Raw genomic sequence first — 27,670 nt, forward strand, 5'->3', positions numbered from 1 at the left:
TATGACTAATGATAGTTTTTATGTTGATATGAAAAAGAAAGATTTCTTCTCCTCGTCAGTCTGGATGTGGGGCAGTAGTAGTGGGTGAGGGAATTGAAGCCATCATTATCTTGCCTGCCAAAGATGTATGAGTGTGAGAAATTCAACAGTTACTTGTGAAATGTTTATTTCTCCACATGTTTTGCTGTCCAAAGGTATTTTAAATCAACTATGCTACTTAAGGGGTACAGTTTTATATTTTGCTTTAAAGTGTTGATTTCTTTTTTATGTGTGATCCAGTAAATCTTAATCATTAATAGTGCCTTTCAGAATTTGGCTCTTCATCTGGTATAACTATTTCTGATGGCTGGGAATAAAGGAAGAGGACGTGCTGCTTATACCTTTAATATTGAGGCTGTTGGATTTACCAAAGGTGAAAAGTTACCTGATGTAGTGTTGAAACCACCCCCACTATTTCCTGTAAGTATATGAACCGTTGAATTCTCATAGTGTGTTTCTTCATTTTTCAGAGAATATTAAATTCTATATAGGACTTGATATATGATTATAGTATCCTCAAGTATAAGAAAGTAAAGGAGATGTGTTTCACTTACCTTTAAATATTTTCATGATCTACTTTCTTGAAATATAGAAAACAAAACTGTATACATTTTTCTATTAATATATTTAGTACTATGTGAACCAGTAAAGAATTAGTTTTCAATTCTTACAACTCCTGTTGGTGTTACTGATAAATTCCAATATGAAAATAATAGTTTTAAAAGTCATTAGGTTTTATAATGGTTCTAAGTTCCCACCATATTGCACCTTCACTTAATGATTTTCTTCTCATCTTGTATCTATAGAATTTAAGTTTGCTCCTTAGTATGCCACTTGACTTTGTCCCCTACTGAACTTTTTTGCTTATTTTAGTGTTGTTTTAAAATTTAGTGAGTATGCTGCAAGCTAAATTTGCATAATATATAATGTTTTCACTTTAGTTTAGAATGTATCCAGTGATCTAGATATCTCACACAAGGGGTCTCCACTTTTTGCAGTTGATATTTTACCTTTTTGATACTCAGCGCAGCATAAAAACAAAGACAAATATCTCAGGTATTAGCATAATGTCACTTCACAGTGATTTTTAAAACAAGCTCTTTTCCATGTATGGGGAGATTACTTCTAAACACTGGGGATGTTAGTACGTAGTATTTCTTTATACTTGGAATAAAATTAAAATTCCTTACTACGGGGTAAAAGGCTCTTCCTGATCTCTCCGTTTTGATGTCTCTCTGACCCTTTTTCTACCACTGTCCTTCTCATTCCCCAGCTACGCGGGCCTCCTTGTGTCCTCAGGCCTTTGGGCCTGCTGGTTCCCTACCATCTCTTCTCTTTGCATGGATGGCTCCCTGATTTTATCGCAATCTCTACTCAAATGTGACTTCCCCAAGAGGCCACGCGTGGTCACCCTGTGTAGATTCCACCTCCATCCTCCATGCACTGTCGGTCACTTTTCCTTTGCCCACTTTCGTTTATTTTTATGTCATTTATCACTATGTGAAATTGTATGTCACCTCATTTGTTTACTAATTTGTTGTGTGTTTCTCTCCTAGAATGTAAGTTCCCTGTGGGCAGGGACTTTGACTTGTTTATCATGGTATCTTCTATAGTCTAACCATGTTGGGTACTCAATAAGTAGTTGCAGCAAGAGTGTATATATTCCTAATCAAATTTTGAAAATGTACCTTATCCTTATTCTCTGAAACCAGAAATGTCTTTACTATGTACCCTAGAGATCCACTTGTTAATGAATATATTTGTGTAAATATATATACACATACAAATGCATATTTGTGTATATGTATATGTGTGTATAATTTTAAAAACTTGAAATGCAGCTTCAAACTCCATCTTGCCATTTATTCATTCTGTGGGCTTGTAAATTGTTCACTTCTCAATTTCTTCACTGTAAAAGGAGAAATATTGGTAGTCCTTTCAATGAGATAATGGATATTGGATATTGAATATATCATAGTAACCATATACTAAATGACAGCTGCTGCTTTTTTATTTATTTTTTTCCAATAACATCACCACTAGTTGAGGTTAATAAGGACCTATAGCAGCTGCTCTCATTTGGGTACCTTAGTTTTTCTTTTTCTTTTTCCTTTTTTTTTTTTTTGGTATGTTATTTATTTATTTTTTTTTGTGAGACAGACTCTTGCTCTGTCACCCAGGCTGGAGTGCAGTGGCACGATCTTGGCTCACTGCAAGCTTCGCCTCCTAAGTTCATGCCATTCTCCTGCCTCAGCCTCCCGAGTAGCTGGACTACAGGCACCCGCCACCACACCTGGCTAATTTTTTTTTTTTTTTGTATTTTTAGTAGAGACGGGGTTTCACCGTGTTAGCCAGGATGGTCTCGATCTCCTGACCTTGTGATCCGCCTCCTCGGCCTCCCAAAGTGCTGGGATTACAGGCATAAGCCACTGCGCCTGCCTGGTATCTTAATCTTTAAGGTAGATAATCACATAGGTCAACAGACTGTATGACAAAATGATTATTGGTGTAGTTTTCAGGGCCAATAGGAAAATTATGCATCTTTTTTACCTCTAATATGAGAGCAAAGTAGGAAATGGGTTAACAGGTTAAATAGACTACAGAAGTTCATCTTTTAAGTTGATTGTAAAACTTAGTGCCTGTAAAACACAGTATTTCAATAAAACTGCTCTTTTCTACAATACAGATAAAAGGGATATTAAAATACATAATTGATTTGAAAAAAAACCTTTGTCTCAATTTAAACAGGATTCAGATTATAAACCAGTGCCACTGAAAACAGGAGAAGGTGAAGAATATATGCTGGCTTTGAAACAGGAGTTGAGAGAAACAATGAAAAGAATGCCTTATTTTATTGAAACACCTGAAGAAAGACAAGGTACCATATTGGAATCTTTAATTATGTGTCTTAATGTATACAGATGAAACAGTGTTTAAGCACAAGATATGTGATCATTGAATGTTGATTGATTCTGTTCAATCAAAAATTATCAACCACTTTGAAAAAGCATATTTATGTTGCTTTAACAGAAAAAATACTTTAAACTTTGATATTTTATTTTTAGAAATAGCTTTCACAATAATTTTATATGTCCAGTGAAAATTATGAAAAACAGGAAAATTTTGAAAAGTAAAAATTACCCATGCTTATGTCTAGAGAACCACTATTAATATTTTGTTATATAGTCCAGATTTTTTCTTATGCATGTATATTCTCTTTACAAAATTAGATTCATATTACTTTGTATCTTTTTTCACTCAGTAGCATATTAGCATTTTCACATATCCTTATTATTATTGGCAAACATGACTTTTAATGACTGGTAGTCTACTCTGTGGATATAATATTATTAACTATAACTAATTTCCTGCATTTTAAAGATTATTTCCAGTTTTTTGCTTGTATATATAATGCTGTGATTATTACCATTATACATAGACCTTTATGCATGTCTCCAATTATTTAATATTTAGGTTAAAAAAATTTTTAAGACTTGATTTTGTTTGGTTTATCATTTAGGTATTTGATATGATGTAAAATATGTGTTCATTAGTGCTGCTTAAGGAAGAAAGGAAATATTGTAGTTGGAGAGGGCTCAACAGTCTCAGACTAGAAGTGGGAAGTGGTTTTATAGGAAAGGAAATGATTCCTGCGTAGCCATTTAGCACAGCAGTACTATATTGATTTTTCACTTTCTTCCCTTGATTGTTGAAATTAGAGAGACTGATACCATCTTTGAGTTCTCGAAACAACATCATTAAAACATGAGAAATTAATAGTGTCATCTCATTCCATTAGTATTAAAAATACATTCCATTTTTCCTCTCTCTAGAATAGTTTGAATTGAGCCGGGCGCGGTGGCTCAAGCCTGTAATCCCAGCACTTTGGGAGGCTGAGACGGGCGGATCACGAGGTCAGGAGATCGAGACCATCCTGGCTAACACTGTGAAACCCCGTTTCTACTAAAAATACAAAAAACTAGCCGGGCGAGGTGGCGGGCGCCTGTAGTCCCAGCTACTCGGGAGGCTGAGGCAGGAGAATGGCATAAACCCGGGAGGCGGAGCTTGCAGTGAGCTGAGATCCGGCCACTGCACTCCAGCCCGGGCGACAGAGCAAGACTCCGTCTCAAAAAAAAAAAAAAAAAAAAAATAGTTTGAATTGGCTGAGTCAAAAAAGGAAGCCTTGTGTAATGATCTTAGCATGCACTTATAAGAAGCATTTTAGACAAATTCATTTAATTCTCAAAACATAGCTGCTTTGAGTTATATAATGGTTTGATAAGAGATATTTTATCTCAAAAATATTTAATTGGTTTTGTTTTTTTTTTGTAATGGAATGGAGTCTCACTCTTGTCACCCAGGCTGGAGTGCAGTGGTGCAATCTCGACTCACTGCAACCTCTGCCTCCTGGGTTCAAGTGATTCTGACATCTCAGCCTCCTGAGTAGCTGGAATTATAGACGCGCAATACCATGCCCAGCTAATTTTGATATTTTTAGTCGAGACGTTTCACCATGTTGGCCAGGCTGGTCTGGAACTCCTGACCTCAAGTAGTCTTCCCGCATCAGCCACTGAAAGTGCTGGGATTACAGACAGACGTGAGCCACCGTGCCTGGCCTAATACTGAAATTTTTAACTTCCATGAATATGTTGTATGCTTTCATCTGTTTGAGTTCTAAAATAAAACTTTTCATTTTAAAGATTTCAAAAAGACCAAATGAACTAATCAGTATTCATTCTTATTAGAAAAAATAGTAATGCAGGCTATACTTTAGTGCTTTTAAAATTGATCTTTTCTCTGTGGTACAGATTTACTTAGCTGAATGTGGTTGTTATTAAAGCACATCAAATTTAAAAGTACATCAAATCAGACCAGGTGCAGTGGCTTACTCTTGTAATCCTAGCACACTGGGAGGCTGAGGCAGGCGGATCACCTGAGGTCCGGAGTTTGAGACCAACCTGGCCAACATGGGGAAACCCCGTCTCTATTAAAAATACAAAAATTAGCCAGGCATGGTGGCCCGTGCCTGTAATCCCAGCTTCTCAGGAAGCTGAGGCAGGAGAATCGCTTGAACCAGGGAGGTGGAGGTTGCAGTGAGCTGGGATTGTCACTGAACTGCAACCTGGGCAACAGAGTGAGACTCTGTCTCAAAAAAAAAAAAAAAAGTGTATCAAATAATTAAAGCATTTATGTGAGTGTTTTAGACAGGGATATTAAAAACATAATGTTGTCGGTGGGGCGTGGTGGCTCACGCCTGTAATCCCTGCGCTTTGGGAGGCCGAGGCAAGCGGATCACGAGGTCAGGAGATCGAGACCATCCTGTCTAACACGGTGAAACCCCATCTCTACTAAAAATACAAAAATTAGCGGGGCATGGTGGCGGGTGCCTGTAGTCCCAGCTACTCGGGAGGCTGAGGCAGGAGAATGGCGTGAACCCGGGAGGTGGAGCTTTCAGTGAGCTGAGATTGTGCCATTGCACTCCAGCCTGGGTGACAGAGCGAGACTGTCTCTTAAAAACAAAAAACAAACAAACAGACAACCATAATTCTGTTGTTGGTCTATGGGAGTGGTTGGCTTGTACTTGGATTAAGGGGCACTTTATCTTTGATAACTAGGCAATAAAGTATTTAAAAATATAAGGGTTTTTTTTGCTTTTATTTCTTTCAGGGGAAAACTCTTGTATAGAAATTTCCAGATTGATACAAGTACATTCTCCCTGAGATCTTCATGTTTACTTCTGTCTTTTTTTTTTTTTATTGTTTTATTTTGTATTTTAGAGATGAGGTCTCGCTCTGTCACCCAGGCTAGAGTGCAGTGGCACGATCACAGCTCACTGCAGCTTCCAAACTCCTGGGCTCAAGTGATCCTCCTACCTCAACCTCTTGAGTAGCTGGGACTACAGGCACATACCACCATGCCTGGCTAATTTTTTATTTTTATTGTTTTTGTAGACAGCGGTCTCGCTTTTTTGCTGACAGTGGTCTCGAATTCCTAGCTTCAAGCGATCCTCCCATCTTGGCCTCCCAAAGTGCTGGAATTACAGGCCTGAGCCGCCACACCCAGCTTACCTCTCTTTCCTGATAATAGTGTGCTTAAAAAACACACTCATGTTAAAAATAAAGGTTTTTCTATAAAATATATACATTTATATGTGCATATATAGGTTTATATAATATGTGTATGTATGTGCATGTATAAATTTATATAATATCCATGCTATGAGTGAAAAAGAATTGGCCAGACTGAACAGAGCCACCCGACTGTCAGAATCATATTCCGGATAGAGATACTGCATGACTGTGCATTCGCCAGGTGCATCACTTGCCACCAGTGTTCTTTAGGAAAGAGAGACTTAAAGGCTACTGTAAAGAACTAAATCATTAGACACTAGGACAGACAAATAGGGTGGGAGATCTCAAGACTTCCTGATAGTCAAGTGGCTGGTGGCTCAGGGCATTGAGATCAGTCCTAAAGAACTGAAGGCATGGAATGAACATATTTCGTGTTGCAATGTCTTCAAAGTTTGTTTTTAATGTTTTCAGGTAGAATTATAGAAATGATTAGTATTTTGCATCGAAATTTATTATATAATAAAGGAAAAACACCAATGAATATTATTTAGTGAATTTTGACTGTAAGAGGATGTAGAGATCGTCCAGTCCAGTGGTTTCTAGCTCAAGTTCCTGAACTACAGGGTCCTTTGAGGTAGAAACATGATTCTGACAGTGGTGATGGTGTCATAAGTCATTTTCAGAACCTCACAGCTTAATGGAAATAATACATTTACTTAAATACGTCCGTAGGTCTGTTACTGAATAAATGGAATTTGGCTTACTAATTCTTGCTATAGCACCTGTGTCCATGAGATTCAATATAAATTTTTGACAGTATTTTTGGAGCAGTTCTTATTGTTTGTGTTATTGATATTCATAACTTTTATTCTTGCTTAGAGGTTTTCTAAAGAAGAAACAGAAATTTACTTAAAAAGGAAAACTCGTTTTATCTTAGAATACCATATCAGCCCATTGAACCCTTTTATATATCTAAGATAACTGTGGAATCTGAGTGATCTTATTTTTTCTCTATCTTGAAGTACCTTCCTATTTCATCATCATAGATATTACCTTATCATTATTCATCAGACATTCCCCACTATGCTGAAAAAAAGAATAAATATAAAAAATGGGAGAATGATGGAATTGACTGTGCAATTGAAATAAATTATCACTATTATGTCATCATATAGTTTTCCTGTTGCATTGTCCTAAGTATTATATCTGTTTTCTAAGAAGACATAAAGTCTTCAGATACCCTCATATTTGTAGTTGCTCTGTTTTAATTTTCATTTAATACAATTGAAAATTTCAAAATTTTTTAATTTTCTGCTCATAATGTCCAAAATTGACAGTAAAACATGTTCCACAGTTCTTAGATGAATCAGAAGACAAATGCAAAGAGATAGATAGCTCTCTGGATGCTAATGATGATGATGAAATTGATTGTATAAGCAAAATCTCAGACTGACTCTTCAGATGACATTGTCTTCAGTGAATTTTCTCAAATTCAAGAATCAATGAGTAAACACTATCTCCAAGAATTAAAAAGGAATTATGGTGGCCTTGTACAGGTCAATCTTTGAAAAAGACCTCATCGTGTAATACTTTGTATCAAAAACCTGGAATATCCCATTTGCTAAAATGAGGTGATCGTTTTTGTTTTGTTTTATGATATTTATGCACCAAAATTAATTTGATGTGTTTTGTAAGTGGCAAATGCTGAACATAAAGGCAGAGACAATAATGATCGAAAGAAAATTGATTATATAGACATGAAATTGTTTTTTGGATTGATCATGTTAATTAGTGATTATAAATTAAATAATGAAAATATTTTGCAAGTATAGAGCAAAGAAGATGGCTGGGCCATCCTCTCTTCAATAGAAGTATGAGACATGAAAGTTTTTTAAAATATTGCATTTTAGATATGTAAGTACAGGAAGACTTGGAAGTAGTGATAAGCTAGATTGTTTTTTGGATTGATCATGTTAATTGGTGATTATAAATTTAATAATGAAAATACTTTGCAAGTATAGAGCAAAGAAGATGGATGGGCCATCCTCTCTTCAATAGAAGTATGAGACATGAAAGTTTTTTAAAGTATTGTATTTTAGATATGTAAGTACAGGAAGACTTGGAAGTAGTGATAAGCATTTGTAATCTGAAATTATTTAGATGATACACGTATGAGAAAAAGAACCAGAAGAAATGATAAGTTAGAACCTATTAAAGATGCATTTGGAATCTGGGATCAGGAAATACAGAAGGCATATATTCTAGGTTTGTGTGTGGCAGCTGATGCACAGAAAACTGCATTCAAATGACTTTGCCCATTTTGGTTAAACTTAACTTCAAAACCAGTAAAACATGTAATATAAATTTGGATTTGCTATAGTTAATTGCTTAGTAAAATCTCCAGTAGCTTTATTTATTTATTTTTATTTGAGACAGGATCTTGTTCTGTCACCCAGGCTGGAATGCAGTGGCATAATCTCAGCTCACTGCAGCCTCCACCTCCCAGGCTCAAGCGATCCTTTCACCACAGCCTCCCAAATAGCTGGAATCACTGGCATGAGCTACCATGCCCGGCTAATTTTTGTATTTTTTGTAGAGATGGGGTTTCACCATATTGCTCAGGCTGGTCTCAAACTCCTGGACTCAGTCCACATGCCTTGGCCTCCCAAAGTGCTGGGATTACATCCTGAGCCACTGTGTTGGGCCTAGTTTTATGATTTTTAAGTAACAGCTTTACTGAGACATAATCCACATGTGTAAAATTTACTTCTTGAAGTGTACAATTCAGTGACTTTTAATATAGCTACAGAGCTATGCAGCCAACACCACTATTTAATTTTTGTTTGTTTTGAGACGGAGTCTTACTCTGTTACCCAGGCTAGAATGCAGTGGCATGATCTCGGTTCACTGCAACTTCCGCCTCCTGGATTCAAGGGATTCTCTTGCCTTAATCTCAGTACCTGCAATCTCAGTACCTGGGATTACAGGCACACGCCACCACACCTGGCTAATTTTTTTTTGTATTTTTAGTACAGATGGCGTTTTACCATGTTGGCCCAGCTGGTCTTGAACTCCTGACCTCAAGTAATCTACCTGCCCCGGCCTCTCAAAGTGCTGGGATTATAGGTGTGAGCCACTGCGCCCAGTCGCTCTGGGATTACAGGTGTGAGCCACTGTAATGCCCAGCCACTATCTAATTTTTTAGAAGCTTTTCATTATCCAGAAAAGAAATTCTGTAACCTTTAGTAGTCAGTCCCTACTCTTCCCTCCTTCCAACCCGTGGCACCAGAAATCTGCTTTCTGTCTGTGGAGACTTATCTGTTCTGACCATGTCATATAAGTGGAATCCTGTAATATGTGTCTTTTTGTGACTGGCTTCTTTGACTTGCCATAATGTTTTCAAGGTTCATTCATGGCTTAGTACATATGAGTGCTTCATTCCTTTTTATGGCTGTCTAACATTCCACTGTATGGATATATGCCACATTTTGTTTATCTACTCATCACTTGATGGGCATTTGGGTCAGTTCACTTTTGGGATTACATAAGTTATCCTGTCATGAACATTCATGTACATGTTTTGTGTGAACGTTTGTTTTCATTTCTGTTGGGTATGCACATAGGATCATATGGTAACTCTGTATTTCACATATGGAGGAACTTCCAAACTGTTTTCTGAAGCGGGTGTACCGTTTTACATTCCCATCAATAATATATGAGGGTTCACATTTCTCCATATCCTTGCCAATGTTTCTTACTGTTTTTTTGATCCTAGCCATCCTAGTGGTTGTAACACAGTATCTCATTGTAGTTTTGATTTGAATTTCCGTAATGATTAGTGATGTTGGACATCTTTTCATGCTTTTTGTCCATTTTTGTATCTTCTTTAGAGAAATGTCTATTCAAATCCTTTACCCCTTTTTAATTGAGTTCCAATGATTAGTTTTCAATAGCTATTCTTTTAGCTGTTATCTTTTTTATTTATTCTCTGTATTTCATTATTTGAAATTAACCTACAAATATTTTAAAATATAAAAAATGATCTATTGTACCCAGAGGAAAAAGACTAAAAATTATTTTTTTCTGGTATACTGAAGGTTAAAATTATTTAAAATATGGAATCTGTTTTGGAGAAAATTCTTAAAAAGAAGTCGTTGTGTTACAAATGCTAGGAATCTCTCATTTGTGCTGACTTCGTTTTACAGATGAAAAACTTGGCAAGATTAGTTAAAACATTTGACCTGAAGTCAAGCCGTTAAAATACCTAGAAAAACCTGATCTCTTGGTCTCTGATCTATTGCTTATTTTAGTTACCTTTCTGTCATACGTGGTTGTATTATTTGGAAGCATATTTTTGACATAGAAGAAAAATCAGTACGTATTTGGTCCCTAATTTTTATCTATTCGTCTTTAGTATTACCTTTCGCTTTTCATGACTAACTCCTGAACTACTTTTTATGATGAACATGGCTTCAGGCTTTTGTGTGATAGTGTTGCTTTCCAACTTGTGCTGCTAGGAAAGAGTTTGTGCCCTCCTTAAGGGTGTTTCTTGTGATAAGGTGGACCAGTCTGAAGCAGGAGCCACAATTGTGGCTTTACTGGTTTTGGCAAGCTCAGAGGATCCCTGCAGAGTTTTCAGCAGTTGGCATGTAGGGCTTGCAGCTTACTCATTTATGCCTCACATTGGTAACCCCTCGCCAAGTCCAACCTTGCCTACCCTTACCCTTTTTCCCGTTCTCTTATGTACAAATACAGGAAACTCCCTGCATGTGAAATAAAAAATGTTGTCTCTTGTTTTCAGTTATCTTAAAGGAATGGCTTAAGTTCAGGGTTACTCTTGATTTTCCTAATGAGTTCTTTATTCTTTTTTTCTCCTAGATATTGAAAGGTATAGTAAAAGATACATGAAGGTGTACAAGGAAGAATGGATACCAGGTAACTGCAAAACGCACAATATGGAAACAATTTTTAAAGGCTGTCTCTCTCACCTCATATTTTTTTTTTTTAGGCTACGTTTTCTATTTTTACCATAGGAAAATTGAGTCTGGTTCTTTTATTGTGATTAATTAGTAATATAAATCTGTTAGAAACTAAGGTGAAAAGATTTTTATGCTAAAACAAGGAAGAGTTGAAGTGCTTTTGTGGAAGTTCTTAAAATATATATATATATGTTTGTTTGTTTTATTTTGTTTTGTTTTGAGAAGGAGTCTCGCTCTGTTGGCCAGGCTGGAGTGCAGTGGTGCAATCTCGGCTCACTGCAAGCTCCACCTCCAGGGTTCATGCCCATTGTCCTGCCTCAGCTTCCCGAGTAGCTGGGACTATAGGCGCCCGCCACCACGCCTGGCTAATTTTTTGTATTTTTAGTAGAGACAGGGTTTCACTGTGTTAGCCAGGATGGTCTTGATCTCCTGACCTTGTGATCTGCCCACTTTGGCCTCCCAAAGTGCTGGTATTTACAGGCGTGAGCCACTGTGCCCAGCCCTTAAAATATATTTTTTCTAAAAATAGGACAGGCCAAACAAACCATTTGGATTTTCCAATTTAATTAGCCACAATCACAATTTTAATTTATAGTACCAAGAAGCACAAATACTGTGCTCCTGAGCAATTTTAGAGTATTTGAAGAGAAAAAAAAAAAATCTTGTTTTAAAGGTATTTATTGTAAGCCAAGCTCATGGATCTTCCTTTCTTTTAAGCAGACTAGTTTTAGTTGTTTCTTTTTCTTTTTCTTTTTTTGGAGACGGAGTCTCGCTCTGTCGCCCGGGCTAGAGTGCAGTGGCCAGATCTCAGCTCACTGCAAGCTCCGCCTCCCGGGTTTACGCCATTCTTCTGCCTTAGCCTCCCGAGTAGCTGGGACTACAGGCACCCGCCACCTCGCCCGGCTAGTTTTTTTTTGTATTTTTTTTAAGTAGAGACGGGGTTTCACCGTGTTAGCCAGGATGGTCTCGATCTCCTGACCACGTGATCCGCCCGTCTCAGCCTCCCAAAGTGCTGGGATTACAGGCTTGAGCCACTGTGCCCGGCCTAGGTTTCTTTTTCAAAAGAACTATATCTAAAAAGAAGCTTTACCTTGGGTATGGACAAGTTAGAAGGGGCTTTAAAGGAGATCTCATCCCACTCATTCATTTTGCAAATAAAAACAGTTGTCATAGAAATAAAGTGACCTGCCAGGCCATATGGCCATTACTGTTAGAACCCAGGTCTTCTCATTTTAATTCACATTCTTTTTATGTCTCTGTCCTTGGTCTTTTATGGAAACTGCCCTTATATAAAAACATAAATGGCATTAACAGCATTATCGTTTTCACAGATTATAGTACTATCTTTTCAGTGTTGGTAAGGTTGGAAACAACTTAGGTCTCGTATTTCTTCCGTTTCATTAGTATTCATCTCTCAAATGATTCTCTTTACATATTCCCGTCATGATCTAAAATGAATAGTTTATGAAAACTAAAATATATTCAAAGCAAAATTTATTTTTCAGGTAAAATGACTTGAGATTTAAATGCTTTGTAAAAATGCTCTGAAATTTCTTTATTAGCAGACAGTATTTTTAAATCAGCTTTTATGTTGCTTCAATTTTCTGTTTAACTCTATGCTTAAAAATTAAAAGAAAATGACACATTAGAGGAATTATTTAACTGATACAAGCAAAAGTATTTATTGGAGGAAATTTATTTTTGACAGCTATTTATATTTTTAATTTTAAAGTTTTCAGATGTTAGAATTGTTTATTTCATTTTGCATGTGTTGGGATTGTGGTAACATACTTTTGAAAAAAAAAAATTTGTTGCATAAGAAATATATCAACTACAGAATATATCAACTACAGAAAACTTATGAAATACAAAGTAGTCAAATAAATAAATATAAATAATACTTAAGAAAAACTGTCATAATTCCAGCACCCACAAATAATTACCGTAAGATTTTCTTCCCAAAAAATTTTATAGCACTGTTTCAGAGCTATTGTAATAAACTTTTCTTTATAGGAGAAAATATATCATTGTCTGTTATATTTGGATTTTGTTTTTTTTATGTTTCAAGTTAAATTTGTAAAGTCAGATACTAAGGCACTTTATTGTCATTTCCTGGACAACTATTGTGTTCTTCACATAGTTATATTCAATGCCACTAATTCATAAAGGAAACTGCAATTTTTTAATTTTTTATTTTATGTACAGATTGGAGAAGACTTCCAAGAGAGATGATGCCAAGAAATAAATGTAAAAAAGGTACATTCACTAATATAATAGTAATTCAGGTAGGAAAAGGTCATTTCTTACATTCTGTTAATATGGACTTGTCAACCCAAAATTATACTCACTGTTCTTAATGCTTTTCTTAAAGTATTTTGTGCCAGGCAGGGGGGCTCATGCCTGTAATCTCAGCACTTTGGGAGGCTGAGGTGGGAGGATCACTTGAGACCAGGAGTTTGAGACCGGCCTGGGCAACATAGTGAGAACTTGTCTCTACATAAAGTTAAAACAAATATTAGCCAAGTGTGGTGGCATGCACCTGTAGTCCCAGCTACTTGGGAGGCTAAGGTGGGAGGATCACTTGAGCCGAAGAGGCAGAGGCTGCAGTTAACCCAAATTGCACCACTGCACTTAAGCCTGGAAGACAGAGCAAGACCTTGACACTCTAAGACCCTGACTCTCTCTCTCCCTCTCTCTGTCCCCCTGTATATATAAAAATGCATTGTAACTATTTTGCTAAAGCTTGTTGTTTGTTGTTTATCTTTTGGGTGTTTTTTTCTTAGTTGTTGCCTTTTCTTTGTGTCTTATTTTTTATTTTTAAATTTTATATCTTTTTAAAAATTTCAGTGTTTATTTTACATACAGGGGTACATGTGCAAGTTTGTTACATTGGTATATTGCACCCAGGTAGTGAGTGTAGTTAACCCACTCCACTCCGTCCTCCCCTCCCAACTTCAGTAGTTCACTGTGTCTATTGTTCCCATGTTTATGTCCATGTGTGCTCAGTGTTTAGCACCCACTTATAAGTGAGAACATGCAGTATTTGGTTTTCTGTATTTATTCACTTAGGATTTTCCTTTAGTTGTGGAATTCTGGAGATGCTAAGAAAGACTCTTCAATTACTGTGGACTTTTTCATTGGCATAACTGCAGATTTTTTATTATACTGGCTACATTATGAATTATTACTAAAACATTTTAAAATTGGGAAACCAATAAAATAGAGCTTTATGTTGTATAGAAGAATGCCAAAGTGAATGTTTGCAGTTTGTTTTCCTTTAGTAATTTCATTCAGTAAATAGGTATCTATTATTGCCAGACATTGTGTTGACAGGAGTAAAACCGAGCAAAGTGGGAATAATCCTTGCCCTCATGGAGCTTGTAGTCAAATGAGGTAAAATCATTAAACAAAAACACACTGTCCTCATTGGGAAGGGTTCTTTGAGAAAATGGAATTGGAGTTGAGATTGAAGGATGAGTAGGAGTTTACTGAGACACAGTTGTGGGAGAGGAAATAGGGAAATAATAGGTTTGTGAGAGAAAATCAGAAGTTCAGTTCAAAAGTGTTACTTATGGTTCCTTTGAAATGTACAAATAGAAATGTTAAATATATTGTTGGACACAGGGGAATGGACCTCAAAATGGAGACTGTAGTCATTATCAGAGATACGATCATTGAGACCAAAAGAAAGGGTGAGATGGTCTAGGGCAGAATTAGATAATTAGAAGAAAGGAGGAGCTTAAAGGAATGCCAACACTTAATGGGCTGGTAGAGGAGAGCTAAACCTCTAAACCTGAGCTTATAGGAATGCCAACACTTAATGGGCTGGTAGAGGAGACTGAATGGCAAAGAAGGAAATTGGAAAGAGAGAGGGAGGAGGAGAACCAGGAGAGCAGAGTTACACAAGATAGTCTGGTATTTCGGAAGGTGGTCAGCAATGTTAAAAGATGTTAGACATTGCTGCTAAGAGGTCAAATAGGATGAAGACAGGAAAATGTTCGCTCATTTTTGACGTGTCAGTTATTGGTGACCTCAGTGAGAGCTTTTTGAAAGATTCACAGAGGTAGAAGCCAGATTGGAATGGCTTAACCGGTAAATGGAGCTTAGGAAATGGAGACAGCTAGCATACATGAGTCTTCTTAGAATTTTGCTATGAAGAGTGAAGAGTGAAAAAGGAAGGTACCAGCGAGGTTAAGAACAGTGGGGTTATCAACTAACAGAAGAGAAGAGAAGGAATTCCCATTCCCCTTTTTAATACCTTTATTGAGATATAATTGACATACAATACAATGCACATATTTGAAGTACATACACAATTTACATTTTTTGCACATGTGTATTTTTATTTTATTTTAAAGATACAGTATATAATCATATTTAGCTTGCATGTAGAATATTTTGAAATATGACAATTTATATTCTGTCTTTTATACTGTTGGTTTTTATTGAGCAAATATATTATTTTCATAATAAAATACCTGTGCATGAATGATACTGGTCATGTCCTAGAGGATCACACATCTGTAGTTGACTTTAAAGCTGAAAAGAATGTGTTCATTTTGGAGGAGTTAATATTTTCAAATATGTCATCCCTGGGATTTTATACTCAAATTAATCATTAGTAAAAGCTCCCAATGTATCAGGATTTCCATTTGTTAATAAAGCAACAATGAAACTTTGTTTCTCATGTTGCTCTAGTATTTTTTATTACATATTGTGTAATTTTTATGTCTTGTTTCTGATAGGCTTGGACTCTCCTTTTTGTTAAGATGTCCTCCATTGATTTACATAGAAGTAAACAGTAATAACAGTAGAGTCAAAGGCTGAAAACAGTTGTTTCTTGAAGAACCAGCTACTGCCATGTGTTAAAAGAAACTATTCAAATATATGCAGATACTTGGTCAAAGATGGGAAAAAAAAATTAGTTTACTTACCTGACCATATTCTCTAGTATCCCTTTAACAAAGGTTTATGTTATGAAATTAAATAATTTGATAAAAAGTTCTTAGAAAAAGACTTCATGATGTAAGTAGAATACATTCTTAGCTAATATTTTTTGGCGTTAATATTATAATATTTATTGAGATCTTGTTCATATGTGATGCTATATTTTATTTGTTACAGTTCATATTAAACAGTCTTTGCCCTCAAGAGGGTCAGAGAAAGTTACCCACCATTAAATTTAACTACTACTTTTGTTTGAGGAACCTCACTAATGCATATGTTTGGGAGCTCTGAGCTCAGTAATTCCCTGAGGGGCAATTCAGTATAACACAGTAAATTGTAATTCCATCAGTTATGGGTCATCTACCACAATCTAAAAATTTTCTTTTGTAGGTTAAATGTTAATCTTTAACAAAATTACATCTTCCTGAGCCACATTTTCCTCTTACAAAGTAATTTCTAAGTGTTTAGTTTTATTTTGGAAAAGAACTGTAATACTCTCTGACCACAATGGGACAATTTTGTAGCGTATCATATTGCTTTGGTAACTGACTGGCAGAATTTATATGTGAAATAGTTCTTTACACCCTGCACTTTCAGAATAGCCTCAAAATGCAATATTTTTGATAGGAGTAGAAAAAAGAAACTATGTAGCCCAAAGCCATTACAACATTTTATTTCACTTATATGCTTTTGAATTTTCAGATTCATATGATGAGTGTATTCAGTTTAACTATTGTAATCTTTATTGCAAAGATACTTGTGTGTTGCACTGTCATCTCTTTCACCATTGGCAAATGCACATATTTGAAGTACATACACAATTTACATTTTTTGCACATACGTATTTAAGGCAGACATATTTTTATTTTACTTTAAAGATACAGCATATAATCATATTTAGCTTGAATGCAGAATTTTGAGATGTGGCAGTTTATCTTCTGTCTTTTATACTGTTGGTTTTTGTTGGGCAAGTATATTATTTTCGTAATAAAATACTTGTGCCTGAATGATACCGGTCATGTCCTAGAGGATCACACATCTGTAGTTGACTTTAAAGCCGAAAAGAATATTTATCCTGCACTTCCTTTATATTTTGCACACCTGGTAAGGTTCCTCTGGTTAGAATGAAGTACACTTATCAGTGAAGGAGAAGCCAGTGCAGGTGGATTTGTGGGAGCCTTTCACTATACTGTTGGTACTTGTCTATGAGGCAACATTTTAGCAGTTTTGGCCCTAATGGTATTAATTGCCAGTACCAATTTTCAGTACTAGTAAAAAATATACTTCAGTCTTAAAAAAAGAAAAATCCTATTAAGTGATCATCATTTATTCCTCATCATTGGAAAATTGGTGAGGTGTGATTTGTTTATTCTTTGAGAAAATTAATTTACTCTGGAAACTATGTGACTGCCTAGGATGCAGTAGCACAATGCTGGACAGCATACGCAAAGACAAGGAAATATAATACACAGTTGCAGTTGCAGAAAAATGTGTTAACTGGTGGTTTTACTTCAGCAGGCCCAAAACCCAAAAAGGCAAAAGACGCAGGGAAAGGCACATCACTCACTAATACTGCAGATGTGTTGAAAAAAATTGAGGTAAGGTTTTCTTCTTACTATACAAGTGAACTGAAAAAATGTAAAAGATCCTACCTCCTTTTGCTTTCTTGTTTCAACCTTTCAGCATTCTCTTACTTTTAATAATGTAAATTTGGCAGAAGCAAACCCAGCGTATAAGGTAACTGGGAAGGTTTGAACTTTGTGGGCTGGGAGATATGGAAGGTCTGTCCTGTCCTTCGTTAGCACTTGCCTGGCCACTTACCTCATCTTCTGTCACCTCTTTCTTTTTCACTGTATCCCCCTTTCCGCTTGTATTTGAATCATGCAGGGGGAGAGAAACATGAAAAAGTTTTACAAAGAGTTACATATGTAATTCTTTTAAAAACCTCTCATTTTTCCTCCTGTTGGTTAATATGTACTGTTTAATGCTTTTTTTGGTCTTATGTTAAGTATTGACTATTGAGGGAAAACTGTATTTTATAGAACTTATTTTTTTATAGCTTTCTTTATCTAAATATTTCACAAAAATGTAAGATTCAGAAGGTTAAAACACTGAAAATTTTAAAAATTTAAATATTTCAAAAATAAAAAAATGTAAGATTCAGAAGGTTAAAACACTGAAAATTTTCCCTCCTATTCCTTTCCCTAGTCATCCAGTTCCCTTCCTATAGACAACCAATGTTACTAGTTTCTTATATGTATTTTTCAGAAGTATTTCATACATAGCAAATACGAGGTTTTTTTTTTCTTTTTAAAGACAGAGGTAGCATATTACATTCTGCATTTTCATTTTATCACTTAATAAAATACCTTGGATGTGGTTCCATATCAGTCTCTGTAGAGTTACCTCATCCTTTTCTTTTTTTTGGCTGCACTATAAAAATGAACTGTAATTTATTTAATTAATGTCTTACATAATTGGACATACGGACATTATGTTTCATCTAGTGTTTTGCTGTTATTAACAATGCTGCAATGAATTCATGTTAAGTACGTCATTTCACATATGTAGGGTAGCTTTCTACAAGTATTTGTTTGGTCAGTACTTACGTGCACTGTATGAAATGGATAGCTATTGTTACATTGCTCTTTATGGAGATTATACCAATTAACTACCATTATCAGTGCATGCATTGTCTTGCTTTGATGATGATGATGATGACAGTAACAGCTAACACTTTATTGAAACTTATTCTGTGCCAGCCTCCTTGATGAGCTCTTTACATATGTTATGTTCATAAAAGTTCGTAACAACAAGGAGAGGTGGGTATTATTCCTTCTTTACAGATGAGGAAGTCAAGGCTTTAAATTTTTTACTTGCCTGGCCAAGTAGGCACAGCTACTTGGTAGTGGAAACTCATATTTTTATTTTATTATTTGACCAGTACTTGAGTTAGAGATAACATATCTGAAAAATAAAGCCAGAGTACTGACAAAGGAGCAGTGATAACTGTCAGGTTTAACTATACTGGAATGATGGGATTGCAGTTCTAGCCAGTTTGTATTGATTGAACTCAGGTTCTGGCTATGCTTAAAGCTTCCTGGAGAAAACTTGCTAAGATGACATGTGCTGTAAGGAAGATTGATCTGGACCTCTGGGTGTGGTTTTTCCTGGTAACAAATTGTGTTTCCATATTCTCTACATTTAAACACCTTTTTCAGGACACACACTGGCAAAACTGGAAATTTAAATCTAGAAATACCAATGAGTTTAGTAGAACAAAAATTGTTCCCCGATGACTCTCTTATTGCTGATTTTTTCAGCAAAAGCAGTTCCAAATTTTTTTATAATAGAACATTAATGGATGGATAGGGAGTGGCATACATTCAAATCTCATGATTAATGTGTGAGTAATTAGTGGTAAACTAATATCTGAGGTTTCTTTTTTCTGCATAACAGGAGGCTCTGTATGGTGCCTGTAAGGCTGTATAATATTTAAACCAGAAGAACTGCTCTCTGTCCATAATTGAACACTGTTTTCAGTGTCTTTATATTATTCACTTTATTCTTAAATCTGTAAAGTAGTAAGGTTAGATGGTTAAATCTCAACAGGAGAGAAAATAGAGACTAGTAAGTAGAAGAGCTGAAACTAGTAGCTTAATGCAAAAGAAATGAAGCAGTGAGACAATGTATGTGACTTTGAGATCAGTTTTTATTAAAAAGTTGTATAAATCTGCTATTTTTAACCTATTTTATGAGTCTGATTTAGATCTATGTGGTGGAAATAAAGATGAAAATTTTTTTTAAAGACATTTGAGATAGCAATAATAGAAATATAGACTTCCTAGTTCCTATGTGGCAGTGAATGAATACTGTATTTAAAAAGTACTTTTGGCCAGGCGTGGTGGCTCATGCCTGTAATCCCAGTACTTTGGGAGGCCGAGGCAGGTTGATCACGAGGTCAGGAGATCGAGACCATCCTGACTAACACACTGAAACCTCGTCTCTACTATAAATACAAAAAAATTAGCCGGGCATGGTAGCGGGCGCCTGTAGTCCCAGCTACTCGGGAGGCTGAGGCAGGAGAATGATGTGAACCCAGGAGGTGGAGCTTGCAGTGAGTCGAGATCGTGCCACTGCCCTCCAGCCTGGGTGACAGAGCAAGACTCCTTCTCCAAAAAAAAAAGTACTTTTACATAACTGGTTTAAATAACTATGTTCTTGATTATAAAATAATAGCATGATTTTTTAGACATAGTGTGTACCCTGCACAGAGCTAAATAAAAATATGGCGCTACAATTTCCTATTAACTACACAAACTTATTGGTTGCAGGTCTTTTTACTGTGATCTGATTAAAATATAAAAAAAAGTTATAATATTAACATAGCATCATATATGTGTGTATATCTTATTATAGATGCTACAAAAGATCCATAAGCACGCTTTACTTGCACTTTTCCAAAAGGATTGCCATTTGGAAAAATTGCACACATTATATTGTAGTAATAACTCATATAAGACAACATATGAGTCAGTATCAAGATAAATCATCTTATGTCTATTACCTTGGTGTTGTTTGTTCTGCCTAAGTGGGTTAAGCAGACAGGAAAGGTGGAGTTTGAATTTTGATTAGAAATTGAGCCTATCTAATGTAGTCTCTCTATTGTCTTTGGTTTCCTTAAATTCAAATTTGAATTAATTACGATTTTTAAAGATACGCATTTAAGAACCAATAAAGGAATAGCTAAGTTGTAGTTACTCCAGATATAAAACCTGTTTTCTCTCTATATGTAGTCTACAAAGCAAATACCTTATAATAGAGATGGAGTGTTTGCAGATTCATGCATTAATATTCCAATTTCTGTTTAGGGGACTAATCACATTTTAGCTGAGGTGATTTATGCCTTAGTTATGAGTATTAATATGTGAAATTATTGACTCCTGGAAAACTTGTGAAATTCTGTCATATGTGCAAATTGAGCATAGTACAATTTAGTGAACAGATAGTGACAGTAATGAACATAGGTCACTTTTTATTAAATGAAAAAAATTGTTGGTAGTCCTAATAAAAATACAAAGATGTAATTTTAAAGTTAATTTTGTGTACTATTTCCTGATGGTTCCACTTGTGGGTAAGTGGAACTCTCATGGAATCAAAGTTTTCCAAACTGCATCTCTCTTTTGTCTTCTCTTTTAGAATTTCTAATAATTGCTAGTATTGACTGTGATTTGAGTTTTAATTTCTCTTTTTCTTCTCCATCTGCCAGATATATTAAGAAACAAGAATTCCTGGCAACAGGAAGTAAATAATGAGACAGAAAAGAGATAAAGACACAGATAAAATGCAACTAGGATAATCTAGCCCAGGATGACTTGCTATTATAATAATAGTGTTAAATGGTCTCATGTATAAAGTGGAACATAGACATTTTGAAATACTATTACCTTATTTTTTTTCCTTTTATGTTAGAAGGAAAACAAAATAACATTCTAAAAGTTCTCCATAAAGTAAATCACCTCAAATATTTTAGAAGGAGGTAGGATAGACCACGAGGTACTGTGGCTCATGCCTGTAATCCCAGCACTTCGGGAGGCTAAGGTGGGCAGATCTCTTGAGACCAGGAGTTCGAGACCAGCATGGCCAACATGGAGAAACCCTGTCTCTACTAAAAAATTAGCCAGGCTTGGTGGTGTGTGCCTGTAGTCCCAGCTACTCAGGAAGCTGAAGCAGGAGAATCACTTGAACCCAGGAGGAGCAGGTTGCGGTGAGCCGAGATCGTGCCACCGCACTCCAGCCTGGGTGACAGAGCGAGACTTTCTCTCAAAAAAAAAAAGAGAAGGTAGGAGGGAAATTAAGCATTATGCATTAGAGCTGATAAGCCCAGTATTAATCTGAAACCCAATTATTAAGTAACAAAATCAAAGAAAATGCTGGTTTAATGGTGAGATAGTAAATTCCTTCTTTCTTGAGTTGACTGATAGTTTCTTAGTGGTGACCTGGAGGTGGTGTTAAGATGGGATTAGAATAAGGTGATACATAACTCTTCCCTTAAGGCTAAGCAGGGAAGTCAGCAGTCTAGTGGTTTCCATACAAATTAATGAAACACGCTTATACCAGGAATTGGAAAAAAGAGACGATGGTGAAAAATCAGATGAGGAAAATGAAGATAAAGAAGGAAGCAAAGAGAAAAGTAAAGAAGGTGATGATGACGATGATGATGATGCTGCAGAACAGGAGGAATATGATGAAGAAGAGCAAGAAGAGGTAATGGTTCATTTGGGGATGGCAGCAAAATAAATAAGGTTTATCTAATAAGGAATCATATATATAGTATGTACTAAAATCAACAAACAGAAACCAAGATGATGGGAACCAGAAGTATATTATTTTCAATGGCATCAGTTCCTTGCTATCAAGAGAACTATTATAGCATTGAAATTATAATGATGTCAAATTGAATATAGGAGATAAAAATAACTTGATTGGCAGCTTTGTAAGTATAAATCTGCAAGTTAAGGAGATTGATCAGATTAGTGCGGTTAAGATTTAACAACATAAAAATTTAAGTCAGCAATTCAGGTAACGGAGGGCTTAACCACATAGGTCTAGAGGAGAATCCCTGCAGTGTGTTTCAAAATTCCAAAGTGCGTGTGGACACTATCAGAGAAGATTGATAATTTAACCTCAGGTATCTGGCTGAGTCAGGACCGTGTGTTTTCGATTTGGGATGCCTAACTTTTAGAATGAAATGCACATGGTACATTTCAGAATTAGCTGGAGTCAATCAGGTATTTTTAGCAGGGTAACTTTGCAGACCACAGCCTCGTTGGGACTTTGTAGACACCTCAGACAGTAACCCTAGGTGGAGAGTTTCTTCTCTATTCTGGTGACCTTTGTCTTCATTCCATTTCAGCCTCTTATACCACATTCTCAAATTTTGCTTCTTCAGAAACTGTTCCAACTATGAAATCTTTACTATATTTATTTTGCATTAAATTTGCTATCTTTTGAAATTTATATTGATATAAACAGAGTAGTGTGGATACATTTTTTATCTGTTTCCAAGTGGCTAGCCAGCTGCTAACCTCATTTCTTCAATGATTTGCTTTCCTCATTGATTTTGAAATTCTTCCTATATCAGCTATTAGATTCCCATTTCTACCTCTGTTCTCTGTTCCATTGATCTATTTTGAATCAACACTAAGCTGTTCCAAGTAGTAGAAGCTTCTGATTATTTGTTTATGCTTGTAGAGCATGTCTTCCGTGCTGCTCTTTTGTTTTCACAATGTTCCTGAATATTCTGTCTATTCTTTCAGATAAATTTTAAGTCTAAACATTTAAAAATTAAATATGTCACATTTGTGGTAGATCACATTTGTCTCCAGCCTTCTTTTCATACCATTCATGTTTTTATTTCCATTGCTCTCTGACACGATTAAGACTGTCAGTACTTCTGATCATCTCTTTCCCTTTTACTGGTTCTCTGTTTTAATTTTCTTTTCTAAGAAACTTAGACCCTTGCTCACCTTTCATCTTCTTTTTTGCCATTATTCTTGTCTCTTGTCCTCCTAGACCAAAGCCAACTTTGATCATTTCCATTCTCTATCTCTTTCCCCTTTCAAATCTGACCTATTGAGCATTTCTTGGGAATCACAGAAATTGATGCCCCTCAAAAAACACTAGCCTCATTTTTCTGGCTAACATGTTTCCTATTTCTCTTTTTAAGTCAGCTCTTTACAGCAATTATTTTAGATCAACTTCTTTCTTCTTATTTCTCTTTGTTTACTACCTTTTCTTTCACTCTTAGCAGATGATAGTACCTCCATACAGGAAATGAAGTCATCAAGAGGAAACTCTATTAATTTCATGCCCTCTGCCTGCAAACTCAGTGTCTTCCTTCCTCCTCCTCTTTTTTTTTTTTTTTTTATCAAGGGAGGAAATCCCCTTTATCCTATTTGGGGCTAATGGTCCTATCCTTTTTTGGAACCATAGTCCTCAGGTCATTTCCCTTTCCATATTTTTAACCTCTTTTTCTGTCTGTCTCTTCCATTCATGAATTAAAACATGTTCATTTCCCATTGTAAAATATGGTGTCTACATTCTCCCTCATGCCATCTCTTGGAAAGCTTCTTTAGCTGTCATCACCCTCCCCCTCCCCTGCCATTAGCTCTTTTCAATCTTAGTTTCACCTCCATCCTATTCAAATTATTGCTTTTGACAAATAGAAGTAGCTTAAAGAAAGAAATTATTGCTACCACGCTCACCATAGACAAATTTTAGCCTTTATGTCATTAACATTTCTGATAGCTCTATTATTAAAATACTATTTCCTGGCCAAGCACAGTGGCTTACTGTGTAATCCCAGCACTTTGGGAGGCCAAGGCAGGTGGATCACGAGGTCAGGAGTTCGAGACCATCCTGGCCAACATGGTGAAACCCAGTCTCTACTAGAAATACAAAAATTAGCCAGGCATGGTGGCAGGTGCCTGTAATCTCAGCTACTTGGGAGGCTGAGGCAGGAGAATCGCTTGAACCCAGGAGGCAGAGGTTGCAGTGAGCCGAGATTGTGCCACTGCACTCCAGCCTGGGCAACATATATATATATATACTTCTATATATATATATATACTTCTATATATAAATATATATATTTATAATTTCTTTTATTTAAATTCAACAATTTTCAGCAATTATATGCATCTTTTATATGTCAGGGATTGTGCTAATTGCTAAGTCATAGACAAACATGTTAGCTTCCCTTCATTTTTGTTACGTGATGCTTCTCATTTTTCTCCTATTTCTGGTACATTTTTGTAGTCTCTTGAGTTCTTTCTAGTCTTTAAATGTCAGTATTCTTCAGGGTTCTTCCCTTGGGCTGCTTTTTCTTGCCATAATCTCTCTGATTGATTGCATCCCTCCCCATAATTACCCTGTATAGACGTGTAACTCCTCAGTTCTTTTTCATTCAACCTATAGTAAGTGTACACTAAGTATATGCTTGGAATTGTACTAGGCAATGGGAATATGAAGATAAGATACAGTTCTTCTCTCAGGGAAATCACTAGAGAGACAAGAAAGGTAACAGTTAATACACAGTCAATAACGCTGATATGTTAGTACAGGATGCTATAGCGGCACATAAGAGATGCTATGGGCACACCAAAGTCTATTTTAGGCATATCAAAGACGATATTTCAAGGAAGACAATTTAGGTGATCTGAAGAAACATGGAATGGAGTGGACACTTACAGGGAGAAAAAAGAACATGGAGAGAGGCTTGCAGGTGATGAGAGTGTAGCATCTTAATTTAACTGATCATATAAATCGGTATGGCTGAAGTAGAGGGTGTAAGTGGGCTTATGTTGAGAGATGAAGCTGGAGAGATGAGCAGGTCATTAAGGACTTTGAATGTCAAGCTGAGAAATTTGACTTTATCCTGAGCACTGTGGGGAGCATTGAGGGGTTTTAAACAGTGGAATGGTATAATGATGCTTATATTTTAGAAAGCTCAGTTGCTTTGAATGGAAGAGCCAAGTTTGGGTCATATTTGAAAGCTTATTGCTGTAAACCAGTGGTTTTCAATACTCTTGAAGGGATATTTAGTAGTGTCTGGAGATACATTTGGTTGTCACACTGCCATGGGGGTAGTAGGGTGGTGGTGCTTTGGGTTCTAGTTTGTGTGGTCAATATTCTAGACAAGACTGGCATTTGCAATGCTCTGTTGACAATGTCTGCTTGCACTGAGTTGAGTTGGAACTATATCTGTGTTGAAATTAAGATCTCCTTTAACAAAAACAAACATTGGGATTCTAGTAGTTTTAGAATTCTTCATTGAGCCTTAGCAGAATGTTAACACCAGTGGGTTTATTACAACATTTCATTTAAAACAAACAAAAAACAACAGAAAAACTCCCCATTTTAATAGATAAATGTGTGTTCTGCATGTATGGCTGAGTGAGGGTTGGAAAGGAGATCTTCATTAACACCTTTCTACATTTAAAATTACTCCTCTCTGCTCTTTTTAGCAATTATTAATTAAAATTTGTGGTAATTTATCCAATGTATTGAGGATTTGATGGCGCATTTTCTTTTGAAGAATAAAATGCGGCAAATTATCTGGTAACACCTATTAGTAAAACCAAGGAAATAAAGACTTTTCTTCAATCTTTTGAATGTTGTAATTGAAGAAAAACACAAGGGCTCAAATGAGAGCCTAGAACCATTTAAGCCATCAGTTTCACTACTGAAATTATAGGTTTCGCTACCTGGTACCTGTATCAAGATTACTAACATTACACAATTACCAAATTTGAAACACTTAAACAGAACTTGGAGGAGGTATTCATGTCTAAAACACAAGTGACATATGCTTGATGTAGAATACTAGAGTATCCTTTCCTTATTCATCTCCACTTTATGTACAAATCGGCTTACTTTTATTTCTACACAAGTGTTCTTACCAAAGGTCTCCTTTACAATGAGACCTCATTTGAACTCTCAACCATGCCACCCTTCCCTGGTATACAGGCCCCAAGCTTCACCCAGGTGTCTAAATATTGCCAAAGCTTTTGGGCACCAGAAAAGCCAGGCCAACTTTCCAGAGATGGGAATGGTCTTAGCTGGATGCAGAAACTTACAGTAGCTAGGGAAGAAAAAGTAATGAGATAACTATCTAAATAATGCATATACAGTGAATAATACATGTTACTTTTCTTGCATTATGTAAATACATTTATATTAAAAATCCCACTATCCAGATAGTAAAAAACAAAAACAAACAAAAAAATCATTGGAAAAAAATTAATAAAATTGATATGAGAAATAAAATTTATAAAAAAATTAATAAAATTTGAGAATAGTCTGTATTTCTTACTATAGATAGTAGAGATGTGGAGATTAATCTCTTTTTATAGCAGATCTCAATCATGTGCAAAAATGTACTGACTAGTAAAAGAAACACCCATGGTCTTATCACTCAGCTTTAAGAATGGTCAATTCATAGCTAATCTTTCTTTTTTCTTTTTTTTTTTGAGACGGAGTCTTGCTCTGCCACCCAGGCTGGAGTGCAGTGGCCGGATCTCAGCTCACTGCAAGCTCCGCCTCCCGGGTTCAGGGCATTCTCCTGTCTCAGCCTCCCGAGTAGCTGGGACTACAGGCGCCCGCCTCGTCGCCCGGCTAGTTTTTTGTATTTTTTAGTAGAGACGGGGTTTCACCGTATTAGCCAGGATGGTCTCGATCTCCTGACCTCGTGATCCGCCCGTCTCGGCCTCCCAAAGTGCTGGGATTACAGGCTTGAGCCACCGCGCCCGGCCCCATAGCTAATCTTTCAACCACTCATTCATCTACCCAATCCCTCCCTGTCCACCCATCCCATTCCCTGTGCCCCATGTGCCTTGGATTGCAAAGAAAATCCTAGGCATCATATCATTTCATCCACAAATATTTCAGTATGGATTCAAAATTAAGGGCTCTTTAGCAACATCACTGTATCATTATAACACCCCATACAATGAAATATAATTCTTTATTTCATCAAATATCAGGCCAGTATTGAATTTTCTTGGTTGTCTCAAAAGGTTTGTTTATTTCAAACAGAATTCAAATACAATTCATACATTGCAACTGAGTAAT

The 27,670-nt window shown here is 36.1% G+C and overlaps 1 protein-coding gene across 5 annotated transcripts in view; it reads left to right on the forward strand.

Moving 5' to 3' along the window:
- POLR3G (RNA polymerase III subunit G) overlaps nt 1-27,670 on the forward strand; it is a 44,419-nt gene that overhangs the window by 13,703 nt on the left and 3,046 nt on the right. For 2 of the 5 annotated variants that reach the window (XM_023215052.3, XM_023215051.2), the window contains exons 2-7: nt 310-459; nt 2,788-2,917; nt 10,989-11,045; nt 13,295-13,345; nt 17,552-17,634; nt 22,157-22,303. In XM_023215052.3, coding sequence (XP_023070820.1) covers nt 343-459; nt 2,788-2,917; nt 10,989-11,045; nt 13,295-13,345; nt 17,552-17,634; nt 22,157-22,303 — 585 coding nt within the window. In that variant the 5' untranslated portion in view covers nt 310-342. Of the gene's footprint in view, nt 1-299; nt 460-2,787; nt 2,918-10,988; nt 11,046-13,294; nt 13,346-17,551; nt 17,635-22,156; nt 22,304-27,670 lie in introns of all 5 variants that reach the window. The other 3 variants (XM_023215054.3, XM_031935434.1, XM_023215050.3) reach the window with 3 other exon arrangements.

Source organism: Piliocolobus tephrosceles, chromosome 4, assembly GCF_002776525.5.
Source record: "Piliocolobus tephrosceles isolate RC106 chromosome 4, ASM277652v3, whole genome shotgun sequence".
NCBI classification, from domain to species: domain Eukaryota; kingdom Metazoa; phylum Chordata; class Mammalia; order Primates; family Cercopithecidae; genus Piliocolobus; species Piliocolobus tephrosceles.